This window comes from Glycine max, chromosome 9, assembly GCF_000004515.6.
Source record: "Glycine max cultivar Williams 82 chromosome 9, Glycine_max_v4.0, whole genome shotgun sequence".
NCBI lineage: Eukaryota > Viridiplantae > Streptophyta > Magnoliopsida > Fabales > Fabaceae > Glycine > Glycine max.
Window position 1 is genome coordinate 33,973,383 of NC_038245.2, and position 21,923 is coordinate 33,995,305.

The window sequence follows — 21,923 nt, forward strand, 5'->3', positions numbered from 1 at the left end:
AATTTCTAATTATGTATTAATTTCGATAAATAGTGTGTCATTTTAAATTATTTCAATTTCAGTTAAAGAAATTAAATTAATATATGTATCAATCAAAAAAGCAACTTCTCAAATCATATAATTTCCTTCTTTTAAAAAAATCATATAATTTCATATGGTTTTATTTGAGAATATTAAAATCAACGATACGGGCCATATGTTAGGTTTTTTTTTTATTAACCATATGTTAAGTTTTAAAAATATAATTTTATTTTATTTATTTACTTGGAATAATAAGTAAAATAATATAGTTTTCAAAATTTTAAAATAATTAAAATTCAAAGTTTAGATGTGTTATTTAAATTTGAGAACTTTTTAAGATAATAATATCCTATATAATTATTATATTATAATAAAAAAAATTTTTTGGGACAATTAATTAAAATTGATTCATAAAGAGAATTAATTATTGATTGATTTGGATTTAAAATTCAATTGGTTTATGAGACAATCAATTAAAATTGAAAAATGAAAAGAGAATTAATTTTTTAATATTAAAAAAATAGTCTTTCATGGATTGAAATCTAGTCATGAGCACAAATCAATTGATTTAACGGAGCAGGGTGAATCAATCAAAAGTTGATAACATATATATAAACAAAAATTAAATTTTGATTGAAATCATGGATAAAAATTAATCACATAATTAATATGCAGTAAAGTTGAGATGGAAAAGACGAGACCTATTTTAGTAGTATTTGATATGCTTGCTGACAAACACAATCAATAATTGTATTTTATATAATATATATGATGATAAATTTTTGGAAGATTGTTAGACATGACCTTGATGGTAGATTTTTAAATGTAACGTATGCTGGTCAAGATCAATTTCAAGTCATAGATGATTTCACCACCTTCGTGGTTAACCTAAACTCAAAAGAATATGGATGTAGGATTTGGCAAATAATTGAGTTTCCTTGCAAACATGTTTGTGATGATTTTTTGTGATGATTCACATTCCGTGGCTAAGTTAAGGATTACATATGCTGAAATGATTCATCCCATGCCTAATATTGACCCCAATAACATGGATGGTTATCCTGATATTAAGCCACCTTCTTTAAGAAGGCAACCTGGAAGGCCTAGAAAGGCTAGAAGAAAGTGTTGTTGAGGGGCCATCAGGAAATCAACCAAGAAAAAGGTCTAACATCTTAAGGTGCTCTAATTGCAATCTGTTTGGACATAATAGTAGAACATGTCCAAGGGCACTGGTGAAAACAACAAAAAGGTGAGCATGATGTAATATTATGAATTGTTTGTAGTAATTGCCTAAATCTGAATGATTTTATTTTTTCACTTAGAAAAACAATGTTGAGCAGTCTGGTACCTAACCACTTGGCAACTCTGGAACTTCTTAGCTTGTGAAAAATCAAGTTCCTTTTTCTCAACAATCAACAACCAGATCTGAGGCAACTTAAAATCAATTAAAATGTACTTTAAAACCAATTTTTGGTTAAGGCATGTTTTTTTTTTATATTGATTGGTTATTTTTGTGTACATAAGGAGTGCAAGTAAATTCACAGCCTCCTACTTCAACATCAACCAATCCAAAAAAAGAGAAAGAAGCCAAGAGCCAAGCCAAAAAAGAAACCAATGATCAACTGATGTGGAAAATCATGTGCTACATTTTATGATAACATTATGCTGAATTATTTTTTTGAGTACAAACATGTTTATATGGTATAGAAAGTTTTTAGGCAACTCTTATGTTTTGGAATTGCTTATTTGAGTCTGTTTATTTTGGGTATAGTTAGAGTGGTCTTACTCTAATCACTTATGAAGGATAATCATCTTCTTTTTTGGGTATAGTCAAAGTGTTCTTACTCCCACTTATGTAGGCTGACAATTTTTTGGGTAATTATCTTATATGATATGAACATTTTTTTAAGCCTGTAAATGTGTTGTTTATTTTGGATAACACACTTATGTGTTGCTTATTTTATGAACAAACATGAATATTGTAGATAATGAAATTTGTTATGACAGGTTCAATTTATAATCATCATTATTGGTAAATATATTGGCAACACCAAATTCTGAAAGGACATTTCAAGGGAAAAAATGGGATATCGATTATTTGTTTAGGTAAATGAAAATTTAATTACTAATAAAATCACCATCTTAATGAAGTAAATACAATACACTTTAACACAATTGCTTACACCTACAAAACAAATCCAAGTAAATACCAAACACCCAATATAAGGACCATCTTAATTAAGTAAATACCAAATACCAAACTACTCATTATTAATGTCTTTTTCACACAAAAAAAATTACAACCACTTAAAATCGTATAAAAGAGTCGATTACAATTTACTTTGGTCCCACTACTTTAATTTTTGCGGATCGTCTACAAAACCCGGCAATATCTTCTTTGATGTATGTCTCACTTTTATTGAGTCTGCAAAAAAAAAAAAAATTAATTCCTAGAATATTTTTAAAAATCTTAAGGCATGGATTTTTTAAAAAAATAAAAAAATTGTTTGACAACATACAAAAGATGGTGGTGGAAAAACTCTGTTAGCCCACTCACTCACTTTCTTCCGTTTTTAAATTTCTGGTTCACAAAAACATTATACAATACACATACACACCGTGAAACCCTAGAGCAAGAACTGATGGTGATCAAATACGCGGTGTTCGAACCGCGCTCTGCAGTGGAAGCCCGCATAGACTCCAACAGATTCTTATTGCATTACCACAACTTTTCCGAGAGAGCACTTGCCAATCTTCACCGGCCCCGGCCACTTCCCCGCCGGAGATCGATCGGAAATTCAAGTCCGGCAACAGGGTGGAAGCGTTCTGCAATCATCGCCGGTGGAAAGGTCGTGTCACCAAAGATTTAGGGAATTGAAGGTTCCTTGTGTCTTTCAATGACTCAGACGAGACTGAGTTTCCAAAAGAATTGCTAAGGACACCCCGTGAGTGGATTAATCAAAATTGGGTTACTCCGTTCAGAAACCTAAATAACAAGGACATTTGTGGAAGAAAAAGAAAATTTTAAGAAATTTGCGTCTTGGGTTATTTACAGGTGAACTGATACCAAACTCCTTGACAGGCTCCTTAAACATGCTCTTAATTATAACGTGCAGAACTTGAAAATGGATATATTTGAGTCCCTCCCTTTAATCTTTTGCTCTCAGTCTTTGACTTCTCTTAAGCTTTGCCATGGCGTAAACCCTTCCCTCGCAATACTTCCGAAATCTCTGCACTTGCCTGTGTTAAAAAGCTTGCATCTTGAATGTGTCAAATTTACTGCAAGTGACGATCACTCAACTGAGCCCTTTTCAAACTGCCATGTGTTGAATACTTTGGTCCTTGAAGATTGTTCTTTGTATAATGATGCGCAAGTCCTTTGCATATCTAATTCCACCCTTTCAAGTTTGACAATATCTGGAAGAGGAAGACAACTTTACCAGATTGTGTTTTCCACTCCAAATCTCAGTTTATTTTTTTACTATCAGGGGTGTTATTAGTCACCAACTCTTCTCTGAATTGAATCTTTCTTTACTTGAAGAAGTGAATATTGATGTGAGGTTGGGTCCAAGTAAACATGGGAAAAGTTTAATGATCATGGAATGGCTGCAAGTAGTGGCCAATGTAAAGATACTGCAATTTTGTCTGGGTGCCCTACGAAAAATGCTATATGTAAGTTGTTTTAGTACATTTTCGCTTCTATTCTTCTTTAATGTTTATAACATGTTTGTGTACACATGTCAAAATATTTGACTATTAAATGTCTCCAATTCACACTAATTGTGTAGGAACTCTCTGATCTCATCTCAACTGGACCTCAACCTCCGAGCTTTGTTAGATTGGAGTCATTGAAAATCAACAAGCGTTATTTTTCAAACACATCTGAAGAGAAACTAAACACATTAGTGAAGTCCTTTCTTCAAAACTCTCCAATGGACCGAATTGATATCATAAGTGTCTAAATGATATCCATGTTTAATTCTTTATGTAGAGAATTTTACAGAATATTATTCAGTTTTTGTCTCTATTTTATGCTTACCTTTCTCCTTGTCCTAAATACTCTTTTCTTACAGCAAATTATAGGTTGCTTTATTGTAAGTGGCTTGTTTATTAAGTATGTTTCCAGAAACTCTATTTTTGACATATTGTCGGTCTTTTTTAGTCCCTTTAATCTTTATTTAATTGAATGTGTTTGTTAATGGCAGTTTCACTTTTGTTCTTGCTTGAGGCAAGGCTCCCTTGCTTATGCTTTGGGGAACAGGTATATTAGCAGGGATAGATACACTTGCCTGTATTCTCTGTAGTGGAGTTATGAATGATTAAGAGAATAGTTTCCAGTGGTTGAACTAAGGCTAGAATGAATATATCTTATATTTGAAAGGGATTTGTGATTTGGCTTTATCTGTCTATTCTTTCAAACTGTGAATTATTTTTGTTTTTCTTACACTATGGCAATTGTTCGTTAACTAACAGTCAGTCCAAAAACATTATTATCTCCCTGCTTTGTTGAATCTTAGTGCTCATTGCTAAATAAAGATGTGTACTTATGTTGGAGAATTTAGTTTGTAAAGAATAATTTATAATTCTGCTATGCATCCTTCTACTAATCTGTTTACTTGTTGAATAAAATATTAAATATTAAATGTTTTTATATTTTAAGATATTAGAAATTTTTTTTGTAATAACCTTTTGAATGAAGTTGTCGGAGGATTAATAGAAAAGTATTATGGGAGGATTGATAGAGACCTCTGATCAAACATGCATATTTAGGAAGGGCAACAGGGAGATTAATTAATGGAGGCAATGTTATAGAATAATTATTTAGAGTCCTAAAATAAGAGTGACCCAAATAGGTAGAAAAGTAATAAAGTCTAAGTAGTATATTTAATTAAGGTTTTAGGTACCAGGAAGGAAAGGAGGAAACTATAACAGCATATTGTCAATCAAATCCAAACCCATATAAATTATAACAGCATATAAGTTTATATGCATATGATTTTACTCATTTACTGCAATTAATCCAAGAAATTAAAAGGTATGTTTTTCGCAAAGTCAGAATTTGCTATGTTCATGGAATCTTGTTGGGTTAAAGGCTAAATAATTTTGAGTTGTTCATTATCAATGCTGAAGATTTTACTAAGTTCAACTAGTGTGACATCTTATAAATAATTGTACTTAACACCACTAGGCAGAGAAATTCTCAATTTTTTTCTCTGGCAATATGTTATGGTTGATCTATTTTAGCAATAAGTGAAACCATATTCCGATGAGACAATGTTGCTTTCTTTAAGACGTTTCGTGGCACTGCCAAAAATTGTGCAAGCAGACTATCAACCACGACGTCCCCAGGATAAAACAGCCAAGATCACTGTATAAGATTCCCACTGCACTGAGGGAACCTTTTCTAGAATTACACCCTCTTGTATGACTTGAAAAGTCACTCTAAAAGGCAACCGAGAAATGTGACTTTAAAAGTCACTCTTAAAGGCAACCGAAAAATATGACTTACAAAGTCACTCTTAAAGGCAACCGAAAAATATGACTTACAAAGTCACTCTTAAAGGCAACCGATAATTTTAGAGCGACAGAAAGAAAGAGGGAAAAGTTTGCTGGAAATGCATCGGCTGAAATATGGGAGGGAGAAAGAAAAGTTGAGGAAATGCTTCTCAACTGGGGCAAGGAAAAAAGAAGAAATGAGCTCTCTATATATAGGGAGTGAAACACTATTCAAGTGTTTATCCTGAGAGATGTGGGACTTGAAGCTTTTTTTTTCTTTTTTTTCCTTTCTTTTTTTTCAAACTTTCACTTGTTCTAACAATCCCCCACTTGAAATTTGAAAAGAAGATTTTCGAGGATTTCATAAAATTGTGCATAAACAAAGGTGTCATACAACTTGAACCTTTGCATAGTGAGTAAGATTCAGATTTTATTAGAGTGACTCGAAGTCTTGAACTCTATCTCCGACATCAAACCACACACAACCTTTTCATAGGTGTATTCTATAAAGCCTGTGCGTTAAAGGTCATGCACGTCTATCCCGGTATAGTGAACGCTCTAGAAATTTTTGCCCAAAATTTCATATGAAGCGGCCCCCACTTCAACATTCACATAGGTGAGTCTATCAAGAGTACTCCTGTAGCCTAGGTACTCCACTCAATGTAGAGCATAGATCTCATTAAGAATTATGAATTTTTTCCATAACTCATCCTCTTGTTACTTCAGGAATCATGCTGCTTTCACTTATAACAGCATGTTCATCTCATATCACTTCATAACTTGTTATTACCCATTGAACCTAGTTCTTGGGATCTCCAGTCATATAGGTCGGGTTACCATCATGAATGATCATCGCAGTAAGGGCAATAGTCCCATTCTTTTAGAAGTGTTATGGACTTTCTCTCTAGCTAATCCTTTCGTCAAAGGATCTGCTAAATTATCATCAGTGCGTACGTGATCCACTCTAACAGCTCCTGTTGAGAGTAATTCTCTAACAGTGTTGTGCTTACGACATATCTGTCGTTTCTTACCATTGTAATAACGGTTCTCAATTTTTGCAATAGTCGCGGTACTATCACAATGGATCAACACAGCTGGTATCGGTCTTTTCCATAAAGGAATCTCTGCAAGTAAGCTTCTTAGCCAACTTGCTTCCTCACTAGCAGTTGCTAGTGCTATCATCTCAGATTCCATAGTGGACTGAGCTAAGATAGTCTGTTTCTTTGACTTCCAAGAAATAACTCCACCAGCCATGCTAAATATATAGCCGTTGGTTGCTTTGGAATCATCTGAAAGAGTGTTCCAATCTGCATCGTTGTATCCTTCAAGTACAGCAGGAAACCTTTTATAATGTAATCCAAGATTTATAGTTCTTTTAAGCTACCTCATTACCCTTTCAATAGCGTGTCAGTGCTCCATACTAGGTCTACTGGTAAACCTGCATAATAATCCCACAACATAGGCTATGTCGGGTCTAGTACAATCAGTGGCATACCTAAGGCTGCCAATGATACTTGCGTACTCAGTTTGTCATATACCTTCACCAGTGTTCTTAAACAGTTTTACACTTGGATCATATGGTGTACTAGCAGGTTTACAGTCAAAGTAATCATATTTCTTTAAGATCTTCTCAATGTAGTGAGATTGATCCAGAGAAATTCCCTCTTTTGACCTAGTAATCTTAATACCAAGGATTACACTTGCTTCTCCGAGGTCTTTCATATCAAAGTTGTTACACAACAATGATTTCACATTGTTCACTACATGAATATTTGAACCAAATATGAGAAGGTCATCGACATATACACATATAATAGTGCAAATATTATTTACAGATTTGTAGTAAATGCATTTGTCACTTTCATTCACCTTAAACCCATTCGAGACTATTAAGTTATCAAACTTTTCATGCCATTGCTTAGGTGCTTGTTTTAGGCCATACAAAGATTTATCTAACTTGCAGACTTTATCTTCTTGTCCATGAATATCCATATAGATTTCCTCTTCCAATTCACCATTTAAAAAAGCAGTTTTAACATCCATTTGGTGTACCACTAGACTGTGAATAGCAGCAAGAGATATTAGCACCCGAATAGATGTTATTCTAGTGACTGGTGAAAAGGTGTCGAAGAAATCCACATTCTCTCTTTGCCTAAAACCCTTGGCTACAAGGCGAGCCTTGTATTTATCCATAGTACCATCAGGTTTTAGTTTCTTTTTCAAGATCCATTTACAACCAATTGGTTTGCAACCAGGAGGCAAGTCTACTAAATGCCATGTCTTGTTAGATTCTAAAGAATCCATCTCATCATTAATGGCTTCTTGCCACAAGTCAGCATCCAAAGAAGACAAAGCTTCTTGGAGGTTTGATGGATTCTCCTCTAATGTATAAGCCATATAATCGGGCCCATAATCTTTAGCAATTCTTGCTCTCTTACCTCTTCGAGGCTCTATATCTGGTTCTGGTTGTGCAAGATTTTCACTACTAATAGCAGGAAGATAATTGGATGAAGTACCCCCACTATCCCTTAATTTAAAAGGAAATTTATTTTCATAAAAATCAGCATCATTTGACTCTATGATCACTTTTGCGTTTAGGTCATAAAACCTATACGCTTTGCTATTAATAGCATAACCAATGAACACACATTCATAGGCTCTACTTGCAAGTTTAACCCTCTTAGGATCTGGGATCCTTACATAGGCCAAACATCCCCAAGTTCTCAAATAAGACAAATTTGGTTGTCTTTTCTTTAATATCTCATAGGGAGATGTCTTGCTTTTTGATTTAGGGATTCTATTTAGCACATAACAAACAGTTAACAAAATTTCGCCCCACCAAAAAGATGTTGCACTAGAACTCAACATAGTAGGTACAACTAATTCTGTAAAAGTTTTGTTCTTTCTTTCAACTTTACCATTCATTTCAGGTGAATATGGAGCAGTCGTTTCATGTATGATTCCATGCAAATTATAAAACTTATTAAACAAACTGGAATCATACTTTGTGCCTCTATCACTTCGAAGTTTCATAATTTTCTTATTGAATTGATTTTCAATTTCTGTTACAAATAACTTAAACATGTCAAGCGCTTCACTTTTATTTTTCGTAAGATATACATATGTATAATAAGAGCAGTCATCAATAAAAGTGATAAAATATCGTTTTCCATTTCTGGTCAACGTTCCATCAAATTCACATATATCTGAATGTATTAAATCCAATGGCTCAGATTCTTTAACTACTGAATTATGTGATTTCTTAGTTATTTTAGATTGCCTGCAAAAAACACATTTTTCAAAGTGATTTAAAGATAGCTTTGGAATAAAACCTAAGTTACTCATATTAGATATGCAACGACTATTTATATGACAAAGTCTAGAATGCCAGATATTAAAATCACACAGCATGTAAGCAGAAGGAGAAACTTTATTAATATCAAGATTCAATTTGAACATGCCATCAGTGGCGTACCCTTTCCCTACAAATACCCCATTCTTGGTCAAAGTAAATAAATCTGCACCTATGGTCTGAGTAAACCCAGCCTTGTTTAAAAGAAAACCAGAAACCAGATTCTTTCTCATCTCTGGAGTATGCATCACATCTTTGAGAATCAAAGTCTTTCCAGAGGTAAACTTCAGTTCAACATCTCCAGTTCCAGCAACAGTAGTGGTGTGGGAATCACCCAGCAACACTTTCTTATTTTCAACATTCGTATATGTTTTAAACATAGCACGATCATAGTAGACATGGCGGGAGGTGCCAGTGTCTATCCACCATCCATCTGATCCTCCAATCATATTGATTTCTGTTATCACAGCTATGTATGGCTCTTGAGTCATGTTAGCCTGGGGAGCACCTGTCATTGAAGGATTTCTGCATTTACGTGTCATATGTCCCAGTTTGCCATAATTTAGCAGAGGAATGGCTCACCGGGATTATTCTTGGCAGGTGGATGTTGTCTAACATGTTGGACCCTTGGGGGGTTCTTGTTGCGGTTGGAGGTATTGCTCACATTGCGGTTCTGATTCTTAAAGTTTTTGCCAATAGGCTTCAGAACTGCACCTGTGTTCTTCCTTTTAGTGTTGTTGTGAGACACAACCAACACTTCATCTTTCTGATCTTGTCTGCGTGCCTCTTCCTCAATGCGCAGACGTGTGATCAGAGACTCCAAAGAGAATTCTTTGGTCTTGTGTCTGAGAAGGTTTTTGAAATCCTTCTAGCCAGGAGGCAATTTGTCTATGATGACAACAACTTGAAATTGCTCATCCAATGTCATACCCTCTGATATGATATCATGAGCAATTTTCTGTATCTCATGGGATTGAGACTCTACTGATTTATCATCAGTCATTTGATACTTGAGGTAGCGGCTAACAGCATACTTTTTAGTCCCAACTTCCTTAGTATCATACTTCTTTTCCAAAGCCAGCCAAACTAATTTGGTAGACTTATATGGGCTATAATAATCATAGAGATCATCAGCTAACCCATTCAGAATGAAATTCTTGCATAGGTAGTCATTTTCATTCTAGAGAGCTAATTCCATAGTCATTTTATCCTTCACTTCCTTCTCAGCATCCTCAAGTACCACCGGAATATCAGTGTTCAAAACATAGGCAACTTTTCTCATAGTTAAATAAAACATCATCTTTTGTTGCCAACGTTTGAAATGATACCCTTCAAACCTAAAAGGTTTGTTGAGGTCATTGTTGTTCGAGCCAGTAATATCTACGGTAGCCATAGCAGAACCGAAACCGTCTTAAAATTGTTATAACAATAGTTTATGGCAAATCGAAAAAATTATTGGCTGAGTCACGGACAATGTCGCTTTCTTTAAGACGTTTCGTGGCACTGTCAAAAATTGTGCAAGTAGACTATCAATCACGACGTCCCCAGGATAAAACAGCCCAGATCACTGTATAAGATTCCCACTGCACTGAGGGAACCTTTTCTAGAATTACACCCTCTTGTATGACTTGAAAAGTCACTCTAAAAGGCAACCGAGAAATGTGACTTTAAAAGTCACTCTTAAAACCAACCGAAAAATATGACTTACAAAGTCACTCTTAAAGACAACCGAAAAATATGACTTACAAAGTCACTCTTAAAGGCAACCGAAAAATATGACTTACAAAGTCACTCTTAAAGGCATCCAAAAATTTTAGAGCGACAGAAAGAAAGAAGGAGAAGTTTGCCGGAAATGCATCGGCTGAAATATGGAAGGGAGAAAGAAAAATTGAGGAAATGCTTCTCAACAAGGGCAAGGAAAAAAAGAAGAAATGAGCTCTCTATATATAGGGAGTGAAACACTATTCAAGTGTTTATCCTGAGCGATGTGGGACTTGAAACTCTTTTTTTGCTTTCTTTTTTTTCCTTTCTTTTTTTTTTTCAAACTTTCATTTGTTCTAACAGTAACCCATGCAGTAAAGAAATCAACGAATGCAATGTAACACGTACATGAAATTTTGCTCAACAGATTTTTCAGTTGGGCAGGTAAACATATGGCATCTAGTTAACATTGGCCAGTTCTTGTTGTTTCCAAAGAAAGTGTGTAGATTAATTACCAGTTATTGTTCTTTGCAAAGAAATTGTGCTTGTGTAGATTAGTTAGTAGTTATTGTACGATAAAAATAAAATGCTTGATTAAGTACAAATATCTATCTATCTAAGTGGAAGGAGTTCAATTTCTCTTATGAAAGGTCTCGTGAATAAAAAAGAAAGTACACGGGAATCCTTAATTGAGTTTACTCTATTCAACTTAGATTAGTTGGACCTAATGACTTATAAATTATAGGTGGGTGTTTGGAAATCCATCACGTATTTTTCATGTTAGAAGTAAAAACTAGCACTAATAGCTTCAGGAACATGTAGTAGCATACACATCTATAATGGGTTGGATGTGCGCCCAAACCTATTAGCATGTATTGAAACATGTTGCGAATAGAGGAAACACGTCAAGGTGTGTGTTTGGGATCACGTTATGTTTTCCATTTCACACTTAATCAAGCAATTTCTCACATCCAAAAAGCTGTAAATGTGACAAAAGAAAAATCAAGTTTTTACATTCAACATAAATGGAGATGAGATTGATTAAGTGGTTAAAAAATAAAAAAAATAAAAAAATATTAAAGATTCCATTACTCCTGTTAACAAAAACTAACAATTAATATTTATCAATAAAAAAAATATTCAACATAGAATGTAACGAAAATACAAATATACCATAAAATGTTAAAGCTACTAAAAATCACATTTAAAATTAAGAAAATCACGTCCAAAATGTGAAGTCAAGCACGTTAATGTAACCAAACTCATTCCTAGACATAACAAATTACTTTTTCTTCAAAAACTTCTTGTGATGTGCCCCTTGTAATGTCTTTTTTATCATTTTTATGATATCTAATGACAAATGATAATCAAAGTCTGTATGATATTGATTAAAAAATTAAAAAAAAATATTTTTACTAGAATATGTAAAATTATGTTACTAATAATGTTTTTTTATGTTCTTCTCCATAAATATTTTCTTTTTTTAATTTTTTAATCAATACTAAGAATACTAATCAGAAAGATCCATATCTAATTTGCATGTTTTGAACAACACGAGTTCCACCAGACAAATAAATTTATTGCTCTAATAAGTCGTAGGGAGCATAGAGAAGCATGTCTCAATATATAGACAAGTGGACCACAGCACTCAGAAAGAGGAGTGGAGGACAAACTACTATTGCCCCCACACATTGCAAAAATTAGCAGGATTGTGCGCAGTTTATTGGCTTTTTTGATTGAGAACTCAGAAATCCTTGCATAGAAATGATAGAATAACCTCTTAAAGGGGTTTCAAAGGCAAAATGGTGGAAACCTACCTTACCTAAGCATCCCCATTTTGTTCATGTAGGTGGTCCTACTTGATTAGGAGTCTTATTTTCTTTTATAAGAGGTTGGCCTTGGACCTATGATTGCGGGTAATAGTAATATGTGTGCGTGTATATGTAAATGCTTCTATATGCATCATTCAATTCCAATCTTATCTGAAAGGAGCCTTCTCTTTCTGTAAAGTAATGGAGTGAGCAAAAATGGGGCAGGCCAATCACTTTTAAGAAAATCTAGAATTGAATAAGTATTCTTTGACCCTTTTACCAGCTGAAAAGGAATTTTTACATATTCTTCAAGAGAATATTATAGGCGGTTGTTGAATGAGTTCGATTGACATGCCAAATGTGAACATGTTCACAGATGGTAAATGATCTTTTCATATATTCTTGCTTGACATGTTCGGAAAAAATGATGAGAAATGACACAAAAGCACGTGAAATGTATATGCAGCTTCAAAGTGTATATTCCTTATAAATATACTTAATTAGAAGTGACCGATGCGAAGAACCTATCGCATTTCTCAGCAAATATTTCTATTTTTCTTAGTTAAAAGACTTTTTTTCAAAAATTTATTTATTTCTGTTGGTAAATCAACGCTCTAATATAACTGTTGGGTAACCAACACTCCCACAAATAAAATTATCTACATTCACAAAATATCGTGAAAACACACACAAAGATTACACCGTAAGAAAAATAACAAGCACAAGAATTTAACGTGATTCGGCACCTCTTACCTACATCCACAGAATCTTCTCAAAACTATTTCACTATCATAAGAATGATTACAAGATTGTAACTCACTCCAAATAGTGTATCACTCTACAAACCCGAGTATCTCACTCAATGATTATAAGAAATGATAGCATTCTCACAAAAAAACACTTTTCTCTCAACAAAGTGACTTTGTTTCATAATCTCTCTTCTCACACACTCTCTCCTCATGTGTTGTGTTTCTCCACTAATTCTCTTTTCTATTTATAGTGAAGATTTCCACTAACTATAATAAATAAGTTCTTTTAAAAGTTGAAACAAAAACAACTTCTAATGCATCCATTCAACTAAGGTTCATCTAGTAAAATTCAATCTTTCACATTGCATTTAAGCCACCTAAACCTTAGTGATAAAAATCTAATTCCCAATATACATGCATTTTATCTTTTGGCTTGAAACTCTACAATTCTCCCTCTCAAGCCAAAAGAGAAATATCCTTCAATCAATTTGAAAGTGTACAAACTCCACCTCCAACGGATGTATCTCCCAATACTTCCACAACATTAGAAAACTTCACTTTCTTCTTCACTTTGTTATCATGATTCCTCTTTAAGACTTGACCATCCAAATAGAAAAAGTTACCTTTATTTTTTTGTCCTCGCAACACCAAGTGTCTTCCCTTGTACACTTTGCATCCCCACTTTGAACCAACATATTTGTACCCTTGTGATGTCATCTCCCCCATAGAAATCATATTGACAACAACAGAAGGTACAAGCCTCACATTTGAGAAAGCTCGAATAGAACCATCATGGAGCTTCATCCTCACACTCCCTTTGCCTTCAACCTTCATTTTTCCATCATTCCCTAACTTGAAATGGCCAAATTCTCCATCGATTTTCAAAGTGTCAAACATCTCTTGATCTCTGCAAATGTGCTTTGAGGCAGCAAAATTCATCACCCATTTTGTTTTAACAACCTCATCGTTTGTTGCCAAAAACACATCATTTTCATTTTCAACCTTTTTTACTACATTAGCTTGGGAGTTGATGTCATTTTTGTTCATATCTCTTAATTTTTTCAAGTCCTCCTTCATTTGTTTGCACCTCACTTGCACATGACCGTTCTCACTGCAATAGTAACATTGTATGTTACTCATATATCATTGCGGGCGTGATTGCGATTTTGATCTTTCTCTTGGCCCATCATGTCTTCTTAAATGATTCCTCCCTTACTCAGACTCCATCACAACTATTGCATTGTGTTCATCATCAACATTTTCAGCTCTCATCATTCTCTCATTTTCTCTAAGAGCAGCAATCACCTCATCCAAATTCAAAGTTGATCTTCCCACAAGAAACGTTTGAACCAAAGCTTTGAAGGACCTTGGTAGTGAGACCAACAACAACAGCGCCTGCTCCTCATCAGAGAATTTATCATTTGCATTCAACAGTTGACTTACTAGCCAATTGAACTTGTTGATGTGGTCATGGAGATCTCCTCCCATCTCCATTTTGAGTTGATACAACTCCATTTTCAAACATAGGTGATTGGTTAGCGACTTTGACGCATAGATATTCTTGAGCTTCTCCCACAAGGCCTTCGGTGTTATCTCCTTCAATACGTTGTGTCTTATCTCGGGAGCAAGGGCTAACCGAATCGTGCTCACAGCCTTCCTTTGGATCTTAGTCCACTCGATTTCATTTACAGAAGCCGGCCTTTCATCTTCTAACACCTGATCAAGACCTTGTTGCACCAAAAGGTCTTGAATAGTACTCTGTCAAATCATAAAATTTATTTTTCCGTCAAACAACGGTATCTCGAACCTTTGTGTGCTCCCGACCATAGCTCTGATACCACTATTGGGTAATCAACGCTTCCACAAATAAAATTATCCACACCCGCAAAGGATCGTGAGAACACACACAAGGATTACACCGTAGAAAAAATAATAACAAACATAAGAATTTAACGTAATTCGATACCTTTTGTCTACATCCACGGAATTGTCTCAAAACTATTTCACTATCACAAGAATAATTATAAGATTGTAACCCATCCCAAATAGTGTATCACTCTACAAACCCTAGTACCCCACTCAATGGTTACAAGAAACGATAACACTCACACAAAGACACTTTTCTCTCAACAAAGTGACTTTGTTTCACAATCTCTCTTCTCACACACTCTCTCCTCATGTTTTGTGTTTCTCCACTAATTCTCTTCTTTATTTATAGTGAAGATTTCCACCAATTATAATAAATAAGTTCTTTTGAAAGTTGAAACAAAAGCAACTTCCAATGCATCCATTCAACTAAGGTTCATCTAGTAAAATATAATCTTACACATTGCATTTAAGCCACATAAACCTTAGTGATAAAAATCCAATTTTCAATATGCATGCATTTTATCTTTTGGCTTGAAACTCTAAAATTTCTTTTTATAATTTTTTTTTAATTTCTAGATGTATTAATTATTTTTTCTTCTACATACCTTTACTTAATTATTCTTTTTCCAAACATTAATGAGTAAAAAGTAAGTAGATAAAGAAAAGAAAGGAATAATTTTAGAATCATAGTACAAATAATTGAAAATTTTAATACAATAATTATTTTTTTAAAAGACATGAATTAGTTGAAAAAGTCTTATAATTAGGAATAAGCTAGTAACTTGAAACAAAAACAACTTCCAATGCATTCATTCAACTAAGGTTCAACTAGTAAAATGCAATTTTTCACATTGTATTTAAGTCACTTAAACCTTAGTGATAAAATTCAATTCTCAATATGCATGCATTTTATCTTTTGGCTTGAAACTCTAAAATTTCTTTTTATAAAATCTTTTTTTTTAATTTCTAGATATATTGATTATTTTTTTTTCTACATACCTTTACTTAATTATTCTCTTTCCAAACATTAATGAGTAAAAAGTAAGTAGATAAAAAAAGGAATAATTTTAGAATCATAGTATAAATAATTGACAAATTTAATATAATAATTAGTTTTTTAAAATACATGAATTAGTTGAAAAAGTCTTATAATTAGAAATAAGGTAGTAACTACTTGATTTATAGTATAACTGATCCGAAAACACAACATCGGAGTATATAAAGTTTTTATGATTTTGTGAGGAGCCTTAAGAGTACAATTGGGTTTCTAACTAGATATTAAAGCAATGAATTAAATTTGTTTATACCACCGGTATAAAATTTCTTTACACAGATATCCAATAAGAATTCACTCCCATTGCCACATTATCCTATTAATTAAATGGATACGGGTGAATTCCTATTAAATGGCTGTCTGTGTAAACGTACAAAAAAAAGGTAAACTCTTTGAAACAATTCCTGTACTTGTACTCAATAGCTTAAGCTTTTGGGGTAATTAGTTCATAACATGATTTCAGAGTCTGCACATGACCATGCAGTTTAGAGTTCAATCTTTGTCTCTGCTTCAAGCTCAAAGTCCTCCCGCATGAGGGAGTGTGTTAGATAGAAAAACCATTCATGTTTTTGTATTCTCCTAAGGATAAAACAATATAATCTTCACTGGAGAAGCTTCTATTTGATCAAGCAGGTTGGATGGTGAGATAGCTAACCATGGTGCCTAGACTAATAGGACAGTATTTCTCATTATTTATGGCAGGTATCATCTTAAATAAATTCAAGTGATGCAGGATATATGAATCAAGTTCAGGTCATCCCTCAAACTTGGATTTTGGAAATGTATATTTATTGATCATCCTCCAGTGCATTATTTGCAACTTGGGAGTCTTTTTCTTGCTTATCATAGTCTATTAATACAAATGTATGCATTTTAACTAAAAAGGAACCTGTTAATAAGAGTTTATCCAAAGCAATAATAGTTCAAAGATTTAGCATGTCCTATATGGTAAAAAAATATAGGTTTGAGATATAGGTAAATAAATAAATTTTGTATCTAGTATTTAACCTATCTTCTGCGTATTCATCTTTGCTGCTCATGAAAAAATTTAAAGAAAGTCATTATTGTATTGCATATTGTTATATGACATTAAGCAAAATGGTTAGCTATCTTATGGTATAATTTTAGTCTTCTCAATGAGTGGCATGGCAATCGGTGGATTTACTCGTGGAAGCTGTCATTGTCATTCATGGGGACAAGATTGCCTATCTATTCCTTACCTAAGGTTGTGTACAGACATTTTGGGACCTAAGGTGAAAATGTTAAAGAAGTCTTTTTTTATAAGAATTTTAAATAAACTTAGTATATTATATAAAATATCAAATTTTATATTAATCTTCTAGCTTTTTTAGCTATAAAATCAGTATTATCTATAGGTTGTTCTATAACATTTTCCTCGTGGTCAGTATGATCTATCAATGATTGTTCTATCACATTTTCACCTATCGAACTTGCTTCTTCGTCATTTTTATGAATAATAACAAATTTACTAAGGGCACCATGTTGAGATTCAATTAGCTTTTCAACTTTTCGTTTATTCTTCAATTTTTCATAACCAGATTCATACTTTCTATTTAACATTTTCTTTTGTAAATAATCAAAATAAAAAAATTAACTAAATATTAAAGAAATCTAAATAAACTAAATTCTAAAATAAACTCTAAAATAAATATAGAAAATGATGATCGATGAACAGAACAATAGAACCTAAAATTGGAAACAGACAGAGATTTTGTTGTTTAGATGTTGTGTCAAGTGCAAGGGTGCTACGTGATACGTGTTGTATTGCTGCGAACTTAGAGTCATGTCCGTGGAATGAATCGTTCCACCAATCCACCGGAATGGAGATGAAAGACTCCGTATGCGGGACGCCGGGATGTATACGATTTATAGGCGTTCAGAATCCAGACAATGTCAAATCCAGAAAAGTTGAGCCGCGGAGACAAAATTTGATCAATAGACAATAGGTTTTATTCAAGGGAAGGAGAAAAATAAATTTTTTTGTATGAACATAAGATGATGAGATGAAAAAACGTGAAGAATGAAATATGGAGAGTGAGATACGTTAGGGAATTGGGACGGGTTTGGGACGGGTTAAAGGAAAGTTAATAAAAATTTACTTTTTTGGGATAAATAAAATATTTTAAATGACATTAATTGTGATATTGGTTAATTTTTAAAAAGATGATATTGATTGACTAATTTTTAGGGAAGAGAGAGATTCTAAATTATTTTATTTTGATAAATTAAAATTTGTTAATAGTTACTAATAAAAAAAATTTAGGAACCTAAAAAATATGTTTTTTTTTATGCCGCTAATGCCTAATTTGTCTACTAATTTGCGCAGCCCTGCCCTTACCATACCTCACAATGGTGAAAGCCGTAGATGAATAGCATAGTTCATTTTATTTTCTCAAACGAATTCATAACAGGCCAAAATAAGTAAATAACAGAAATTTTTAAAAAGTTATTGCGACAACTAGTTTACTTCAAGCAACATCATTAAGACAGACTTGATCTTTCAACTGAAGCAGAAATGGAAGAAATAGAAATTAATGATAGAACCAGACTTATAAAGTGAGCAACTTATACCAATTCTTCTCTTGATAAATACAGAACGGGTACATAACAAAAAGTCAAAAACGGATAAGGTTATACTATGATATAGATATTTGTATCCCTCCAATGTCAGACATCATGAAAATAAAGATTAAGAAACTATAAATGAGCCTTACCTATTACTGCTTTCCATATGTAAATGTTAATATTAATATTGGTTTTGGTGCAATTTTCTTTAACAAAAGAAAAATTATAAAGAAAATAATTATCAAAGTACAAGTAAAGCTTGATGATACCTTTATTTCCATCTGAAATTTTTTATACATCAGCAAAAGTAGCCTCTATTTGCATGACATTTCTATCTCTATCTGCCTTCCCTGTTCATTAGTTGAGAAAAAACTTCAGTAGCACTTATGTCTGAATAAGCATTATCATTATCTCCCTCTCTTCTTACATTACTCGAAGGACTTCCAGGAATTGTTGTAGTTGTCACATTCACTGCTTCCTGAGCACTGCTATCATCATATGGCTCCCCTTCTTGTTCACTTTCTAGGAGTTGAAGTGCATATTCCAAATTCCACAATACAGAACCCATTGTTGGCCTATCAACACCATATTCAGCTAAACATTTCTCTGCTGTTTCACTAAATTTCTTCAATGAGCTTTGCTTTATCTTCCCAACAAGATAGGGATCAATGATATGCTCCAGCATGCCCTTTTTCTGCCATTCAAGTGCCCATTCGGCTAAGTTCACCTGTTCCCTATCAAGTTGTGGATCAACAGCAGGTCTGGCGCAAAGAACCTCAAAAAGCACCACGCCAAATGAGTAGACATCTGACTTATCTGTAAGCTGCTGCCTTCGGAAATACTCCGGATCAAGATAACCGAAACTTCCTTTCACACCAGTACTCACATGGGTTTCATTGAGACAAGGTCCAGATCTTGAAAGACCAAAATCAGCAACCTTGGCCACATAGTTTTCATCAAGCAAAATATTGGTTGATTTGATGTCACGGTGGATGATTCCTTGTGCGAAACCAGTGTGTAGGTAGTGGAGACCTCTAGCTGCACCAATGCATATCTCAAGCCGCTGCTTCCAAGACAAAGGTGCATGTCCTGCTGAGCCATATAGATGCTTTTTGAGTGGACCTTTTTCCACATACTCGTAAACAAGTATCATTTCTGAATTTTCTTCACAATATCCAACTAGTGAAACAAGATGGCGATGGCGAATTTTGGATAAGATTGTTATTTCAGTCTGGAATTCTGGAAGGCCTTGTCTGGATCCAGGCATGCCTCTTTTGACTGCAACCTTCACATTGTCTTTGAGCACCCCTTTGTAAACCATACCAAACCCACCAGACCCTATAATTAGACTTCTATCAAAATTGTTTGTTGCTGATTGTATATCAGCAAAAGAGATTCTCAAGCCAAAATAACCATAAGAACCAGGAGAGGGAAAAGCTGTCCCTTCAGACATTCTACTAAGTGAACTCCCTCCAAACATCCGTAAAGGCGTCCACCCTACACTTTCCATTGTTCTTTGTCTTGGTTTCTTCTTCTTCTTCTTCCTGCATTTGAGAGAAAGCAGCAAAGCAACTATAACCAAAAGCAAAACAACAATTCCTCCAACAATTGAACCCACCAACACCCACAACCTCTTCTTCCTAGGAACAACATGTGAGCCCGGAACATTCACCAGCTTCATTATCTCTGCACCATTCAAAATGGCATTCATCCTCGTAGAACTGCTAAGTTCAGAAGGGCCAACACTTATTTGAATAACACCCGATTCATCAGAATCTACAACAAAATCCACATAGATAGGAGACGCAAGCACATGAAATGTAAGGGATGACAAATCAAGATCCTTGTAAGCAGAATACCCATTGATATACACATCAAAGTAGAGAAAATTAAGAGCAACACTAACAATATCACAGAAATGCAGCCGAACCAAGTGCCGAACACCACCTGGAGCCACAGGAAAATTCCAGGTTATGTTGAACTGTGAAGCTATAATGGAGTGATCCTTATTCATTTCCTGAGCAGTCATGTAAACATTATCAGGCGCGATCTCTCGAGTTGCGCCTCCCTTCTGGTAATTTGGTGTGTGAGTGATCCCCACACGCTTAGCAGCATCCTTGAAAACCAGAAATTCCTCATCAGGAATCCAAGTCCTCCAAAGGGTGTCATTAAAAGGAGTTACTTTCACACCCCCAACATTAATCCTATGGACAGTTTCCAAAACCTGAGATGAAAGGTTCTTGTACTCTACCACACCAGAAGGACCAACCAACCTAGCTCCATAATCTACAACAAAATCAGCAGGAGCAGTGAACACCTCCACAGCATTCACAAAGCCAAAACCTGAATTACCTTCAGGTCTAAACACAATTTCAAGCAAATTTGACTCTATCTTCAAAATAAACTCTTTAAGCAGTGCACCATTACTTGGCTTGAAATTTCTCAGCACCAAATTGCCATCAACCAAGACACTAAAGTTAGCAGATTTTAGATCAAACCTTTGAGCCTTAAAAGGTGAGAAATGAAAACGAACAAAGTGGGAACCATTTCATCCTCATGTTGAACCTGTAGCTCCCAGTGCTGGGGGAAAACTCTTGCAGTGTGGAACAAAGTAGGCGACTGTGGAGGGAGGTTTTGGTTGGTGAGGGAAATGGATTTGTCAGCAGAGAGGAAAATTGAACCTTGGCTGGTAGAATCACTGATGAAGATGCGATTGAAGATAGAGGCATTGTTCTGTGATCCACAGCTGATAAGGTAGTTATCTATGGTAGTGAAAGCGGATGAACAAGAAATGAAAAGAAGAGGAAGAAGAAAAAGAAGAATGAAATGCGTAATTAGCTTTTGAGTCTCCATGGAAGAAGGAATGTGTGGTCTTTGAGGAGTTTGAAACTCACATGGAAGAAGTGGAAGCTGGAAAAAGATTTGCAGTGAAGACTTTAAAAAAGAAACAAGAGAAAGACAATAAATGTACCTCAATTTTGGTCACTCATCAAGTCAAAGGGTTGCCACTACTTTTCATTTTCTTAATGGTTGTGTTTAAAAAGCAACATTTTTTTATGCTTTACACAAAATGTGTCTTCTCTGGATGCTGGCTTGAACTAACTGCTAGATTCAGTTTGGTTCGGTTTCTGGTCCTTAAATTTAGTAGGTCCTTTTATGGAGTAATAATATAATAATATATAAGAGAAAGTGTGAAACAAAGAAACGATTACATATTTTATTTGTAATTAAAAATACTGAGATCATTTTGTAGTTGTCAAACTAAAATTCAATTTTTATTTGGA

The 21,923-nt window shown here is 34.2% G+C and overlaps 1 protein-coding gene across 1 annotated transcript; it reads right to left on the reverse strand.

Moving 5' to 3' along the window:
• Positions 1–18,640: 18,640 nt before the first annotated feature.
• Positions 18,641–21,749, reverse strand: LOC100814974 (probable receptor-like protein kinase At5g24010). The gene is given in 3 exon segments (XM_014762125.3): positions 18,641–21,184; positions 21,186–21,224; positions 21,226–21,749. Coding segments are annotated over 3 exon segments (2,514 nt in total). The 5' UTR covers positions 21,493–21,749; the 3' UTR covers positions 18,641–18,976.
• Positions 21,750–21,923: the final 174 nt, after the last annotated feature.